Here is a 17332-nt window from a genome sequence, read left to right on the forward strand (position 1 = left end):
TGTCAGAACGGATCCATTTGGTTTCGTTTTGTCAGACGGACACCAAAACACGGAACGGAGGCAAATTGAGGCAAACTGATGCATTTTGAGTGGATCCTTTTCCATTCAGAATGCCCTGAATGGATCTCACAAACAGAAAGCCAAAACACCGGTGTGAAAGTAGCCTAAAAGCTAGATATTATCACCTTGGCAACAGACCCAGTGCTCTTTTAGCATGTCAGCTTATACATGCTCAGGCTTAATCTCCTATACCATATATTTATGATCAGAAAAACTCCCAGATTTTTGACCTCCAGCAAATTGCAGATCAAATAGCTTCATACTATAAACCTTTGTATAACCTTAAAAACAACCCTCATACAATTTAACCCGCTACTGAAACCATAGCTTCCTTTTTGGCCTTGGTTTCCCTCCTCTCTGTTCCCTCTGTCCAATTAGATTCCCTTTCAGCTCCTTTCACCCCTGCTGAACTTCTGATATTCCACTCTACGTTATCTCCTTATATTTTGGATATGTTTAATTATTTTCGATCTATGGGCAGTGGCGTACATAGAGAAGTAAGGGCCCTATAGCAAGGATCAAACCAGGCACCCCTCACACTGGACAGAAGGGTTTCCGCCTAAACCCTTTTCAATGAAGCTTTACATTTAAAGGGTAGAGTCCTGACCACGTTTTTACCTTCAGTAGAAGAGGTGATAATCCCAGCTAAGACTAGGCCCCCTCTTGCCCTGGGCCCCATAGCAGTCGCATGATCTGCTGCTATGCCCCTGTCTATGGGGTATATTCCTCCGGAATTGCTTAGAGCGGTTATTATTACCTTACTGAAACCTGGGAAATCTCCAGAAAGATACTGTCATTTTCATCCCATCTCACTTTTAATTACCGACCTAAAACTTTATGTGAAGCTTCTGCCCAATCGGTTGGCTGACATATTACCTACACTGGTCCATCATGACCAACTTAGATTTGTGAAGGGTAGATTGACAGCAGATGGTACCCGTCGCTTCATTAATCAACGCCTGCTCTGCTCCTCTCATTGGACACGGAGAAGACATTCGACACTGAGAATATCTTTGGTTAGTCTTTTATAAATTTGGCATCACAGGCATGGTGTCATATTTCATCACTAACCAAATGAAACACACAAAGATATTTTATTCTTAAACATTTTTTAACATTGTTTTGGTATATAAAGGCCACAGTGTTTTTACGTTTCCTTTTCTTAGATAATCAAAATTATTTATATCATCTGAACCAAGACCTTGTCTAAGACCCAAACTAGTCCACTCAAGGAGCGACTATTACCCCGTATAAACACCATGATGATAACATTTTTAAGGGGGTTGGGATGGGGGTTTCTTCGCTGTCAACTTCTGAATGCACAGTAAGTCACTGAAATCTTCTTCTCTTACAGGTGACTCGTGCTGACAGTTACCAGCAGACCAATCAAGATCTTCAAGTACCCAAGAGGATAGTTCAGCCCAGCACACATTACAGGTAAGTAAATAAACTTAACCCTTTCACTTCCACATAAAACCTTTGCACATACCAAAAGGGGGTGGGTGTTCCCTGACACCATGTCCCCCCTTTTGTATTTGCAAAAGGTTATCTCAGTGCTCTTAATAGTATTATAGCCTTGTATTCCTCTCACATATTTCGTATTACTAAATACAAAATATGTATTTGGGGTAATTCTTAGAGACTGTTATATGTCCTCACTTGTTCATTTTGGCACAATATTCGTGCTTACATCTTTCATGCCCATATTTTTGAGAATCATTACTGTTCTTATATCATGTCATATTGGTAATTATAATTAGATCTTATTGGTAGGTTTGGATTCTTTACATTTGTGGTTAGTCTAGGTCCGCATACCCTTGCTTTAGTTTCTTTTGTATTAGGTGTGTCATTTTTCCATCCTTTCTCTCCTATTCCGATCATGTGATATAAGTGTGTCATTGTATTTAATAAAGATATATATTTTTTATAGTAATTCCATTAGTCTTGGTTTTGTGTTTTCAGGATGAAATTATATGTTCCCTTATAACTTTGTACCCCTTTACATGTCCCCCGTCAGGACTCCCATATCCAGGTATCCAGTTAACGTATACAAACTCTAGGAGGAACACTGCTAACTATGTTCCATTACTTATATCAATAAAGAATTTAAAGATTGTCTTAAGCATGAGATTGTATGGGTAGGCCACATAGCCTCTGTGAAAATGAAGACTATTCCCAAGCTGCTATATATTTTTCAAAACAATCTCATTCCTGTCCCTGTGTCCTTTTTCCATAAACTGCAATCTCTATTAAGAAGACATATTTGGAAAAAATGTAGAGCTAGAGCTGCATCTCAGATTCTGTTTGGCTCAATTAAGCATGGGGGTCTGGGTGTTCCTCAACTTATCAGATATTTTCAAGCAGCCTTGTTACAGCAAGCAAGACAATGGTTACACCCATCTTGTGTTAGGCATTGGATATTAATGGAACGGGAGCCGGCTGGATCTTTTCCTCTCACCAGACAGCTTTGGATGGTGATTCTATGTAACAATCCCCATAACTCTATATATCTTACTATTGAAGCAGGCCTGTCTGTCTGTCACAAATATGCAGCTTTAGGTCATTTGTTATGTATGCAAACAACTGATTTAACACTGTCAGTTTTCTCTTCCCTCATACCTGATATTGATCTAATTGGCTTTGAATGTTCTGTATGTGGCTGAAATTTGGGATGGTGTGCACCTTATGACCTTTTCAGATATCCCCAAAACCTTACTTGATTTTTATTTTATTTTATTTTAGTTTTTTATCCTAATAGAATTGTAAGGGGCTTGTGCTTTATATATTAAGCCATAGGAGACCTGCTTTACTGCGCATACTTTCCCTATCTGGATCGGTGGGAAAAAGATCTAGTTACCACTCTTGGTTACTCCATGTGGTCTTCTACATTCACTCTTCCCATAACTTCCCATGAAACGTCCTCTTTAAAGATTTAAAACTGACACCAAAGACATCGCAAATTATAAATCCATCCCCGCAGCTCTGCATATATAAACACTTATATAAACACTTAACCTCGCACCAGGGAAAAGTGCAGCCCATACCTGTGACAAAGAAGTGATAAATGAATAACATAGGTATCTGTGGTGTAATTTGGTGATTGCCAAAAATTCACTTTATGCAAAATAAAAAAGATTCTGAATATACATTCAGAATTTTTCTTTACACAAACAGAATATACCAAAATGTTGCAATATAGAAGATGAGTTGTACTAAATGACAATAAAGTAATAATATGTTTGTAAAGAGAAATGCTGAAACTAGAGGAATAAAAATCTGCTCACAGAACAGACATAAAACTACATAACTATAGATTACTTTACAAGAATATGTCCTAAGGAATATCTCACCCAGAAACAGAGCGGCCATTTGTGATGTTACCATCTTGTTTTGCTTCTCCTTTATCTTTCTTAAGGTGATTCACTATCCCTTTATCGAACATAAGATGAAGTTGAAAACTTACAAACTTAATAACAGCAAATAGTAGAGTAGTGGATACACAGTAAAGGCATAATGTAAAGTTTGTTGGAGGCAAGCTCTGTGAAAATATAAATAGAGAAGTTTGTCATAGTTTTATTTTCTCTGCACAACAGTAAATAAACATCAAGATATCATAATAGACAAGTCACCTGATTATGATTATGATTATTGTATTATAGTATTATTGTATCTTCAGCAGATGGCAATACTTGACACATAGTCACAGATTAAACAGGTTACTAGATATTGATGACCTATCTTCCAGATCATCAATATCACATAACTTAGGGTCCAACGACACTCAGCACCCTCACTGATCAGTTGTTTTTGGCAGCCACCAGAACTAACCAGTGGACAGACCTGGAAGCAGAAGGCTCTGTCCACTGTGTAGTGGTTATTCCGGTGTACTGCAGGTCAGCTCACATTCAAGTGTCGGAGTCCCACCAATATGATGCTGATGATCTTTCATCAAGATTAAAAGCTGGACAACTTTAAAGATGTTTTAATACCAACCTGTAGAATGAGCCCACATAAAAAAGTTGATTTTTACTAAATTAATTTATTTCATAAGGCCAACTTTACATAAGCATGTGTGTGGTCCAGGATATATGGACCAACAACAGTTTGGCTGACCCAAACTCACCTCATCATAGTGATCTATGATGCTGTGCATTCCAGCCCAACAGCAGATCTACTGTTATGTACTCACAGAGTATGGGACAGTAAGACCCACAGTAGGGATGGAAGCTACAGTATCTTAGATCACTATGGTTCAGTGAGTACAGGTCAACAAAATCACAGTTGGATGTAGAAATGTGGCCATCAGACAGACCATATTTTCTGGACCTCACATACTTGTGTGAAAATAAATGACCTTGAAGCAGTTGTCTGGTTTCAGTATGCATTGCTGAGGCCAGTCATTGGCCGCAGTAGTCACATGTTGTCGATGTGGCATCACCACTGCAGCTTCATAAATACAGCATGCCCAGCATGCCCAGGAAAACTGGAGTGGGGGCTGTGGAATTATGTACAATGATGAACTGTAAATAGAGCAAGAAGTGCACACAGACGAACCTCTGCACAGACAGATCATCTGTCTAGAAGAATGGAGAGCTGTGATCCAATCTGTGCTGGGCAGCAAACTGTCCACACAACCAATCAGAAAGTTTTTGCACGACACCACGAGCCGGATGTCCAATTACAGCACCTAATGGATTCCCAGCCTGCAGATTCTCTGACATAATGAAATATAGACTGAACTTTTTGTTGTGTCATGTCTGGAGGAAATCAACCACTGCTAATTACCTGCGCCCTACCATCCTTACAATGAAGAATAGTGTTGGCAGCATCAGCAGCAGGGATGACTGAAAGCTGAATTGAGCAAAGTACAGTAATATTCTTTATGATGTAGGATGCTCTGGATCTGAAAGTGGACCTTTCACCGATTATGACACTGTGAGCTAACAATATAGACATGGAGAGCGGCGCCCGGGGATCTCACTGTATTACTATTATACCTGGGCGCCGCTCCGTTCTCCCGCTATGCCCTCCGGTATCTCCGGCCACTAAGTTAAAGTAGGCGGAGATTTCAGTCACTAAGTTATGGTAGGCGGAGTCTGCCCTTGTTCTTCTGTAGCGCTGGCCAATTGCAGCGCAGAGCTCACAGCCTGGGAGGTTATTTATTTATTGGCCAGCGCTACAGAAGAACAAGGGCAGACTCCGCCTACCATAACTTTGTGACCGGAGATACCGGAGGGCATAGCAGGAGAACGGAGCCGCGCCCAGGGATAATAGTAAGTGCAGTGAGATCCCCGGGCGCCGCTCTCCATGTCTGTATTCTTAGTTCACAGTGTCATAATCGGTGAAAGGTCCTCTTTAAACTCGGCTGAAGGTTTATTTTCCAACAACACAATGACCTTAAGCACACAGCCAACACAGGAGTGTCCGAGAAACAACTCTGTAAATGTCATTGAGTAGCCCAGCCAGAGCCCTCACTTCAAACCAAACATCTCTGCAGAGACCTGAAAATGGCTGTACACTGACAGTTCCCATCCAAAGTGACAGAGCTTGAGAGGGTCTGCAGAGAAGACAAAAGACCTCCTTCTCTACTCTCCTGTTATCTCCTCTTCCCACAATCGCCTCCAAGATATCTCCAGTGCAGCCCGTACTCTGGAACTCTCTAATGCAATATATCAGACGCTCACCTACCATGGAAACCTTCTAAAAAAAACACCTCTTCAGACAAGTCTGCAATCTACAGTAATCCTGCTGTCGCTATACCACCATGACTAGTTTTACCCTCACCTACTGTATCTTTTTCCCATCCCTTATAGATAGTAAGACATTGCAGGCAGTGTCCTCTCTCCTTCTGTACCAGTTTGTAACTTGTCTTGTTCATGCTTATTGTACTTATTTTTTTACAAACCGGATTCCAAAAAAGTAAAATAAAAACTGAATGCAATGATGTGGAGATGGCAAATGTCAATATTTTATTTGTAATAGAACGTAGATGACAGATCAAACGTTTAATCCGAGTAAATGTATAATTTTAATGGAAAAATACGTTGATTCAAAATTTCACGGTGTCAACAAATTCCCAAAAAGTTGGGACAAGTAGCAATAAGAGACTGGAAAAGGTAAATTTGAGCATAACGAAGAGCTGGAAGACCAATTAACACTAATTAGGTCAATTGCCAACATGATTGGGTATAAAAAGAGCTTCTCAGAGTGGCAGTGTCTCTCAGAAGCCAAGATGGGTAGAGGATCACCAATTCCAACAATGTTGCGCAGAAAGATAGTGGAGCAATATCAGAAAGGTGTTACCCAGCGAAAAATTGCAAAGACTTTGCATCTATCATCATCAACTGTGCATAACATCATCCGAAGATTCAGAGAATCTGGAACAATCTCTGTGCGTAAGGGTCAAGGCCGTAACACCATACTGGATGCCCGTGATCTCTGGGCCCTTAAACAACACTGCACCACAAACAGGAATGCTACTGTAAAGGAAATCACAGAATGGGCTTGGGAATACTTCCAGAAACCATTGTCAGTGAACACAATCCACCATGCCATCCGCCGTTGCCAGCTGAAACTCTACAGTGCACAGAAGAAGCCATTTCTAAGAAAGATCCACAAGCTCAGGCGTTTTCACTGGGCCAGGGATCATTTAAAATGGAGTGTGGCAAAATGGAAGACTGTTCTGTAGTTAGACGAGTCACGATTCAAAGTTCTTTTTGGAAATCTGGGACGCCATGTCATCTGGACCAAAGAGAACAAGGACAACCCAAGTTGTTATCAACACTCAGTTCAGAAGCCTGCATCTCTGATGGTATGGGGTTGCATGAGTGCGTGTGACATGGGCAGCTTGCATCTCTGGAAAGGCACCATCAATGCAGAAAATTATATTCAGGTTCTAGAACAACATATGCTCCCATCCAGACGTCATCTCTTTCAGGGAAGACCCTGCATTTTTCAACAAGATAATGCCAGACCACATTCTGCATCAATCACAACATCATGGCTGCGCAGGAGAAGGATCCGGGTACTGAAATGGCCAGTCTGCAGTCCAGATCTTTGACCTATAGAGAACATTTGGCACATCATAAAGAGGAAGGTGCAACAAAGAAGGCCCAAGACGATTGAACAGTTAGAGGCCTGTATTAGACAAGAATGGGAGAGCATTTAAAATGGCCTTGTCCCAACTTTTTGGGGATTTGTTGACACCATGAAATTCTGATTCAACATATGTTTCCCTTAAAATGGTACATTTTCTCAGTTTAAACTTTTCTTCCGTGATTTATGTTCTATTCTGAATAAAATATTAGAAGTTGGCACCTCCACATCATTGCATTGAGTTTTTATTCACGATTTGTATAGTGTCCCAACTTTTTTGGAATCTGGTTTGTACCTTAACTATAACGATGGGGGTTAACCCTTTCAGGCCCAGGCCATTTTTCCATTCACATAGTCTTATGAGGGTTTCATTTTTGAGGGACAAGTTGTACTTTCTAATGGCACCATTTACGGTTGCATACCATGTAGTGGGAAGCGGAAAAAAAATTCAAATGGGGTAAAATTGGGAAAAAACACAATTCTGATAAAGGTTTTTATTTTTTTGCATTACACTTTACACTATGCGGTAAAATTGACGTGTTTTTTTTTTCCGTTATGCCATTTGCCGTAAGCCCTTAATATTGTTATATTTTAACAGTATGGGCATTTTAGCACGCGGCGATGCCCATAATGTTTATTTTGTTATAGTTTTTTATTTATTTTTATTTTAAGGAAACGGGGGTGAAATTTTATGGTTTTTATTATTTTTTTCTATTTGTAAAAACTTTTTTTGACTTTTTTTACGTCACCTTGGGAGACAATAACTGGCAATCATTAGATTACCTATTGTGTTCACTAAAAAACATCATTGAACACTTCATTTGCAATATAAAGACACAATGCTGCCACCTAGTGGCCTGTATTGGTATATTCCTGAAATAGGCACCGAAGCCTGCTTGAGGCTTCTGTGTATTTTAGTGAAGCAACAGGTTCCCCAATCTCAGCCGGAGAACGCTGTTACCGGACCGGAAGAGCGTGTCTTCCGCTATCGGACTGATCATATGCCATGGTCACATTTGCGTGAAGGGGTTAAGATAATGTCCTTAGACGCCAAAGGGCTCGATTGCTCACAGAAACGGACCTATGTATAGAAAGAAGCCCTAACTGCACATGCAGATGTGCTGTGTATTCAGGGGTTGCACCTGTTGACTGCCGATGCCAGCCGAGTAAAACATCGCCTTTTTCCCAATATTATCCACTCCCATAATGTCAAAAAATCGAAAGGAGTCTTTATAGCTGTTAAAAACTCAGTAGCCTTTTTAATTATTACTAAATTAATAGACACTTATAGTCACTATGTCATTCTGATATGTTCTATCAATAAAATTATTTACACCCTACTAAACCTATATGCTCCTAATCATCACCCACTTTCTTTTCTTCATTAAGTCATGAGACTAATTAATAAGCAGAAACAGGGTAAACTAATCATTTGCAATGATTTCAATACTGTAGTAGACCCTTCCCTCGACTCCACAAACCCTACTCGTCGACCTACAGTTGGCCTATATTCTCCTGTACACACTGAGGGACTGGTGGATGTTTGCAGGGCACAGCATGGTCAAGAGAGAGATTACATTCTTCTCTCCTTACCATGTCTCCTATTCCCACTTGTCATGTTTTCAGTAGACCATACTGCCCTTGTTCACACCACCGCTTCAGAAATTGGGCTTATCCAATGGTCAGACCACGCTCCGATTACCATCACCCTTGCAGAGCAACTCCAATCTACCTTACCCCCCATATGGAGAAACAACACCTATATCATTCAGCACCCAAAATACGCCTCAGGAATCCTACAAGCTTTAACTGAATATTTCCAATTTAATACAGACTCACTCCAAAACCCTTATATCGTGTGGCAGGCCAACAAAGCTTTCATTAGGGGACATTTAATAAAAATAGTAGATACTGAGAAAAAATCTAGAGAAAAGGAGATACAGTTGCAAGAAAAAGTATGTGAACTCTTTGTAACGATATGGATTTCTGGACAAATTGGTCATAAAATGTGATCTGATCTTCATCTAAGTCACAAAAATAGACAATCACAGTCTGCTTAAACTAATAACACAGAAAGATTTAAATGTTACCATGTTTTTATTAAACACAGCATGTAAACATTCACAGTGCATGTGGAAAAAGAATGTTAACCCCTAGACTAATGACATCTCCAAGAGCTAATTGGAGTGAGGTGTCAGCCAACTGGAGTCCAATCAATGAGATGAGATTGGAGGTGTTGGTTACAGCTGCCCTGCCCTATAAAAAACACACACCAGTTCTGGATTTGCTTTTCACAAGAAGCATTTCCTGATGTGAATGATGCCTCGCACAAAAGAGCTCTCCGAAGACCTACGATTAAGAATTGTTGACTTGCATAAAGCTGGAAAGGGTTATAAAAGTATCTCCAAAAGCCTTGCTGTTCATCTACGGTAAGACAAATTGTCTATAAATGGAGAAAGTTCAGCACTGCTGCTACTCTCCCTAGGAGTGGCCGTCCTGTAAAGATGACTGCAAGAGCACAGTGCAGACTGCTCAATGAGGTGAAGAAGAATCTGAGAGTGTCAGCTAAAAGTCTCTGGCATATGCTAACATCCCTGTTAGCGAATCTACGATACGTAAAATACTAAACAAGAATGGATTTCATGGGAGGATACCACAGATGAAGCCTCTGCTGTCCAAAAAAACATTGCTGCACGTTTACAGTTTGCACAAGAGCACCTGGATGTTCCACAGCAATACTGGCAAAATATTCTGTGGACAGATGAAACTAAAGTTGAGTTGTTTGGCAGAAACACACAACACTATGTGTGGAGAAAAAGAGGCACAGCACACCAACATGAAAACGTCATGCCAATTGTGAAGTATGGTAGTGGGGGCATCATGGTTTGGGGCTGCTTTGCTGTGTCAGGGCCTGGACTGATTGCTATCATCAAAGGAAAAATGAATTCCCAAGTTTATCAAGACATTTTGCAGGAGAACTTAAGGCCATCTGTCCACCAACTGAAGCTCAACAGAAGATGGGTGTTGCAACAGGACAACGACCCAAAGCATAGAAGTAAATCAACAACAGAATGGCCTAAACAGAAGAAAATACGCCTTCTGGAGTGGCCCATTCAGAGTCCTGACCTCAACCCGATTGAGATGCTGTGGCATGACCTCAAGAAAGCGATTCACACCAGACATCCCAAGAATATTGCCAAACTGAACTAGTTCTGTAAAGAGGGAATGGTCAAGAATTACTTCTGACCGTTGTGCACGTCTGATCTGCAACTACAGGAAACGTTTGGTTCAAGTTATTGCTGCCAAAGGAGGTTCAACCAGTTATTAAATCCAAGGATTCACATACTTTTTCCACATGCACTGTGAATGTTTACACGGTGTGTTCAGTAAAAATATAGTAACATTTAATTCTTTGTGTGTTATTAGTTTAAGCAGACGGTGATTTTCTATTGTTGTGACTTAGATGAAGATCAGATCACATTTTATGACCAATTTGTGCAGAAATCCATATCATTCCAAAGGGTTCACATACTTTTTCTTGCAACTGTATCCTCTTTAATGGAGAAAATAGCTCAACTTGAGGCAGCCAACAAAAAGTGACCTAACTCTACACGTTCTTGAGACCTAGCTACTGAACGAGATAAATTAAGGGGACTTCTCCTTCATAACCATGATAAAACTCTGCTACGCTTGAAAGGCAGATTTTATGCCCAATGCAATAAAGCAGGTAAACGACTAGCCAGTCAACTCAAATCACAGAAAACCCGTACTAGAATCTTATAGATCCTACGCTCCAATACTAAACTTACAGATCCTAGAGATATTGCAGAGCAATTCCGACTCTACTATAACAACCTCTATAACCTTAAGGACCACACGACCTTGCCGGGTGACCACTCCGCCTTAGTCAAAGACTTCCTACTTGAAGCATCCCTTCCTTCTCTATCATGTACCCAATTACAAAACACTGAATCGTCCCATCACAGAAGAAGAGATCAAAATCCTGCTACCTTCCCTACAGATGGGTAAATCTCCTGGTGCAGACGGGTTATCCTATGAATAATATAAACAATTCCATTCTGTATTACTTCCTCATCTCTTATCTATTTTCCAAAAGGCGGTGGATGGGTCCCCGTTCCCTCTTGATATGCTAACAGCTTTGATTGTAACCCTCCCTAAGCCTGGAAAACCAGACAATATTTCACAGAACTTCCATCCTATTTGACTACTCAATTCAGATATGAAAATCTTTGCTAAATTACTAGCAAATCAACTGGCTCTTATACTTCCCTTTCTGATAAAGGAGGACCAAACTGGATTTATTAAAGGAGGGCACGCATCGAACAACACTAGCGGCTCCTGAATTTATTCAATTTAGCAGAAATCCACTGCACATCTCTACTCGCAGTCACCCTTGATGCCGAAAAGGCGCCCGACCGTTTACATTGGTCATTTGCGTTCTCGACATTTGCAGAAATGGGCTTCAAAGGTTACATTTTAAACACTATAACTAGCTTATATTCTTCCCCTCGGCCAGGGTGGTTGTGAATGGGATTGTTTCTGACACAGTAGCATTTTTTGCAGATCTGTCATAGATCTGCAAAAACGCTTCCCTTCTAATAATACAACCGCATGCATCCTTCATGAACGGATCCGGTTGTATCATGTCTTCTATAGCCATGACGGATCCGTCTTGAACATCATTGAAAGTCAATGGGACGAATCCATTTTCTATTGTGCCAGATTATGTCAGTGAAAAAGTTATTCATCCCCATTGATTTACATTGTGTGCCAGGACGGATGCGTTTGGCTCTGCTTCGTCAGGTGGACAGCAAAACGCTGTAGGCAGAGTGGAATCGTGACTGAACAGAGGCAAACTGATGCATTCTGAGCGAATCCTTTCCCATTCATAATGCATTAGGGCAAAACTGATCAGTTTTGGACCGCTTGTGAGAACCCTGAACAGATCTCACAAACGGAAAGCAAAAATGCTAGTGTGAAAGTAGCCTTAGGAGCCGATGGCTCTTAGTTTTTTGTTTGTTTTTTGACTGGAGTACTGTTAAAGGGGTTATCCGACCCCTGAAATACTCCCCCATATGCTCCCCTTATAAACAATGTACTTACCTGGCTCCCCGGCACCCGCGTCGCTTCCTATGCCCGCATGGTCGCTGCTGCATTGGGGGGGAAAGCCAATGGCAGGCAGTGACGAGGACGAGCATCACGAGTGCCGCTAGGGAGGCTCGTCCCAGTCACCACCAGCCACTGGTTGCCCCCCTCCCCAACTCCGGATGTTTTCATCCGCGCACAGGGAGAAGCAGCAGCTGCTGTGCGGGGACCAGGAGCAACGCGAGTGCTGGGGAGCCAGATAAGTACATTGTGTGTGAGGGGCCTGGGCATATGGGGGGGCATTTCAGGGACCCCTTTAAGTCTTTCCTTGATATTTTTCTTCTTCTCCCAACCCATTTCTTCCATTGGCTAAAAAAAATGGCACAAAAACCTACTGTATGTGTGAACCCACCCTAATAGTATTACTAGAAACTGCAGGTCGTCCACTTAAAAACAAGCAATCGTACAGGTACACTGACGAAAAAAGTTATAGCTGTCAGAATATGACGGCACAAAAAACGAAACTCTTTCAAAGGCCAGTTTCATACGAGCAAGTTGTATAAATCATTATAATGATCCTGTTACAAGAGCAGAGTTCAGAATGGGACATCATGCTCCCACACGTCTGAAGTCGTCTGAAACTGGTCACAATGTTTCTTCTTTTACAAAAGTGGTAAAACATAAAACCGATACAAATTTGGTATTGCTATAGTCATATTGACCTACAGAATAAAGCTATACATACTAGATGTACCACATGGAGAAGACTGTGAAAAAGAATCCAGAACTGCTGTTTTTATTCTCATTGTCCTTCCCCAAAAAAGTGAACAAAAGCTTTAATGCGCCCCAAATGGTGAAAATTACAGCTTGCCCCATGAAAAAACAAGACCTTACACAACTCCACCAATAGAAAAATGAAAAAGTTATGGCACTCAGGATATGACAACGTAAAAATAAATCAAAAAGTGCAGTAGTAGAAAAACATAAAAAATGACATACATTTAATACCAATGTAATCATATGAACACTAAGAATAAAGTTAACATGTTCTTTATGCCAGCCGGGGAGCACGGCAAAATTTATACAGGACAATGGCAGAATAGATTTTTCCATTTCTCCCCAGAAAGAGTTAATAAAAATTAACAATCCAGAAGAATGAAGGAGATGCAGCAAGGGAATCCCAGTGCGCATTCCTGCAGTATCACGCTCACCTCGTATTCCAAAATTGTGCCATGAAAAAAAACACAACTCATTCCACAAAAAAAGGCAAATCCTCATACAGCTGTGTCAACGGATAATTGAAAATCCTATACCAATGCATCAAAGAAAAAAAAAGAAAAAAAAAAAAAACAACTTCATTCTGTATTGGCCAGACCTGAAAAAGTTAGGGCTGTTTCACACGAGCGGATGCAGACTGCAGAAGCACGGAGCAGTAACATGACTGATAATGCTCCGTGCCTCTCTGTGATCGCTTTACTACGAAATCACAGTGAGATAAAGTTGTCATTGTGATTTCGTAGTAAAGAGATCACAGAGAGGCACCGAGCATTATCAGTCATGTTACTGCTCCGTGCCTCTGCAGTCTGCATCGGGTCTTGGCACTCTTTCACGGAGCGGATGCCATGCACGGCATCCGCTCGTGTGAAACAGCCCTTAATGGGCTTGTCTGGTTTTCTGATATTGATGACCTAGATCAGTGTTTGAAGGGCCTGCGGTGCTTGTGCAAGTGCTGCCTCCTCTTCAATGTTTACCTGCAAGCCGTCAACATTGTAGTGGAGGTGCAATGCAATTACCTCTACTTCTCATATTCACTTAAATGGGAGGGAGGTGTAATTAAAGGGGTTATCCGACTCTAACAAATGCTCCCCCATATGCCGGGCCCCTCACACTAATTCTACTTACCTGGCTACCCGCGCCGCTCTTAGTCCCCCCACTGCCGCAGCTGCTTCTCCCTGTGCGCAGATGAAAACATCAGCTGTCCGGGGGAGCAGCCAATGGCAGGTGGTGATGGGGACGAGCGTCCCTAGCATCATGGGTGATGCTAGGGAGGCTCATCTCCGTCACCGCCTGCCATTGGCTGCCCCCTTGACAATAGATGTTTTCATCCTCGCATAGGGTGAAGCAGCTGTGGCCGTGCAGCGACCAGGAACAGTGCAGGGAACGAGGAACCAGGTAAGTAGAATCAGCCTGAATTAGTGTCGGATAACCCTTGGTACTTTCACACTTGCGTTAAACATTTCCGGTATTGAATTCTGCCCTCGGGGCTCAATACCGGAAAAAAACTGATCAGTTTTATCCTAATGCATTCCGAATGGAGAGCAATCCATTCAGGATGCACCAGGATGTCTTCAGTTCAGTCACATGCTGCGGTATTTTCTCCTAAAATTCCTGAACCGGAATTCCAAGGCATTATTTTACATTGAAATGCATACATTTTTCTGGATGACAACCGGAGAGATGGATCCGGTATTGCAGTGCATTTGTGGTTTCCGTTTGCATACAGATTGCCGGATCCAGCAGGCAGGTCCGGTACTGACGGAACTACCTGCCGGAATCCGTGTGAAAGTAGCCAGAAAATGGCACTTATTTTGGCTCAAATCTATGATTGCTCATAGCAAGCGCAGATTTCATTTTCTGGCTTTAGTACGGTCAAAAATGTGTGAAGTTTATTTAAAGGGGTGCATATTTTAATAAATTGAGTGCAAATCGCTCCAACTATATTTCTTTTTTAGACTGGAGTATAAAACATCACTCTTCAACATGCAATCATACAACTGTCGTCCGTGAACCTAATGTAATGTGATAAGTTGAGGGACCAGTACACGTCGTCGGAAAGCTCAGGAATGATCTAGTAGTAATTTATCCTGCACCATTCGTTTCCCAGCATTCATTCTGTTACTACTGAAGCCAACATAAGAAATCTAATTCCATCTGGATCTCATCTCGGCCAGCACAGTAGCTGTGCTTAGTTTACAGGGTCCAGAAGGGGAGTAAGTACTCTGTAGCTTCACTTACATACAGCAAACGAGAAAGTTCTACAAACAAGAGAGTGCCATAGCATGACACAGTATGAAGGATGAATAGAATACTTACCAAGTGCATTGCCAGAGGTAACAAAAGCAGGAATATCCACAGATACAAGTGGCAGATGTTATTAAACTGGCTGTCATGGGGGTCATGGTACCAGCCTCCTGTTAACGCTGCCCAGACTCCTTGCCTTAATATCTGCAAGACGTGGGATCCCATCACCACAGCAGGCAGTACACAAGGAGCAGCTGGTGAATGACTCCAGAAGAATGAGGGAGATGCAGCAAGGGAATCCCAGTGCGCATTCCTGCAGTATCACGCTCACCTCATATTCCATGCAGCAGCTTCCAGACTGCAGACTGAGCATATTCCAGGCAGCAGTGCCACTGCAGAATTATAAAGCTGCACTTCCCAGGATGGCCACTAGATGGATGTCTTCATTAGTTTCCGTTTGAAATGAAGCAAAGATTCCAGAGTCTGATGCAATTTGCACTTTTAAAATACCCTATTCAACTTACAAGGTTTTCCAAGATTTTATAACTGATGACTAGAGATGAGAGAAGAATTGAAAAATTTGATTTGGCTGCTTCGTCGAATTTTACCCAAAAATGTATTTGTTAGTGGGTGCAATCACAGAGAGCAGCAACTGCGCCACTCCCAATCATTGTACCCCTCAGATGCCGTGTTCATAGCTGATCGCAGCATCTGACATTGATATTACAGTGTAAAATAAAAAATAAATAAATAAAATCATACTTAACTTGTCCAAAATCTTGCATTGCCCATGGTGACATCATACATCATCGCACATGGGATTTTGCACAGGATACTAAATCAAGATGGCGGCATCTGGCTTTTCGACGCTTAAACGGATGAGGTATGATTATTTTTATTTTTTTACCACTATTCAGGGAAAGCTGTTTTAGAAGGCCCGATGCTCCTGTGAGCGTCATGGTCTTCTCACAGTTTACCAAGCACAATGCCGTACATAGTATAGCAGCTGTGCACGGTATAGCAGATCAGCCCTATTCATTTCTAAGGGGCTAAGCTGCTCCTAGGTCATGTGACCAATAAAAGTTTCATCACTGGACTAGGAAAAGCTGTGAGAACACCAATCAGATACTGATGACCTATCCTTATGACTCTTTCTGTGGATAGGTCATAAGTTATAAAGTCTTGGAAAAGTTGCTTAGTTTGAAGCAGTGTTCACCCTATTTGACTGTGTGTACTTCTCAGAGTTGTGCCTGAAGCAGCACAACTAGTTCTGGTAAATATTAAGGCCGATTTATTGGCCTGTATTTGTGGGAGTGGCGCCCCCCCACGCCTTCATATAGCTAGGCGCACCCACGCCACCTCGCCCTGCGTGGATTCGGCATCCTAGTGCGTGCTACATGTGTCCTGCTTGAGGAGGCTCACCTGTTCTACTTTGCGTGTTTCTTTCTTGCCTCTCGGCATCCGGGTTGGGTAACTGACTTACTGCGGTCTTCCATCCTCTGTGTGTCGGCAACTTTAGGTAAGAAGGAGCACCACCCAGGGCCGGCGCCACCTGTAAGACGACCTAGACAGCCGCCTAGGGTGCAATTTAGCAGGGGGCACCGGCGGCTCCCCTCATGCTGCGCAGCCGCTCTAGTAAGCAGGGCCGGCACTTCCATTGAGTTCTTAAGGGCCCCCCCGCGCTGGCCCACAACTAATTATAGGCAGGACAAGTGTCACACGGAGATGAGCGCTTCCATTGTGGAAGCGCTCATCTCCAGTCATCTGGTTCACCGTCCTCAGGACAGCGATACAGATGGCTGTTCAGCAGGACAGGGGAGGGAGAGGTGTGTCCCTTCCTCTGATAGGCTGCAGGCACTAGGCCGGCAGCCTATCAGAGGCTGGCGCAATGACGTCATCGCGCCGCCTGAGCCCTGAGCCGTACAGCCGGAAGAGGCCTGCATCGCATCGCTGACATGGAGGTAAGTATAAGTGTTTTTGTTGTTGTTGTCAATACTGGTGGCTACTGGGCTGACACATGATGGGGGGCTCTGGCTACTGGCACATGATC

General features: G+C 42.3%; 1 protein-coding gene across 1 annotated transcript; it reads right to left on the reverse strand.

Moving 5' to 3' along the window:
* Window positions 1-3406: 3406 nt before the first annotated feature.
* LOC122935450 (pecanex-like protein 2) lies at window positions 3407-15507 on the reverse strand. The gene is made up of 2 exons (XM_044291217.1): window positions 15355-15507; window positions 3407-3526 (listed from the first exon to the last, which is right to left on the reverse strand). The coding sequence occupies exons 1-2, from the start codon at window positions 15505-15507 to the stop codon at window positions 3407-3409; spliced, it is 273 nt and encodes a 90-aa protein (XP_044147152.1).
* Between the last annotated feature and the right edge of the window lie 1825 nt (window positions 15508-17332).

The sequence above is a fragment of the Bufo gargarizans genome, chromosome 4, assembly GCF_014858855.1.
Source record: "Bufo gargarizans isolate SCDJY-AF-19 chromosome 4, ASM1485885v1, whole genome shotgun sequence".
In the NCBI taxonomy this organism is placed as follows: domain Eukaryota; kingdom Metazoa; phylum Chordata; class Amphibia; order Anura; family Bufonidae; genus Bufo; species Bufo gargarizans.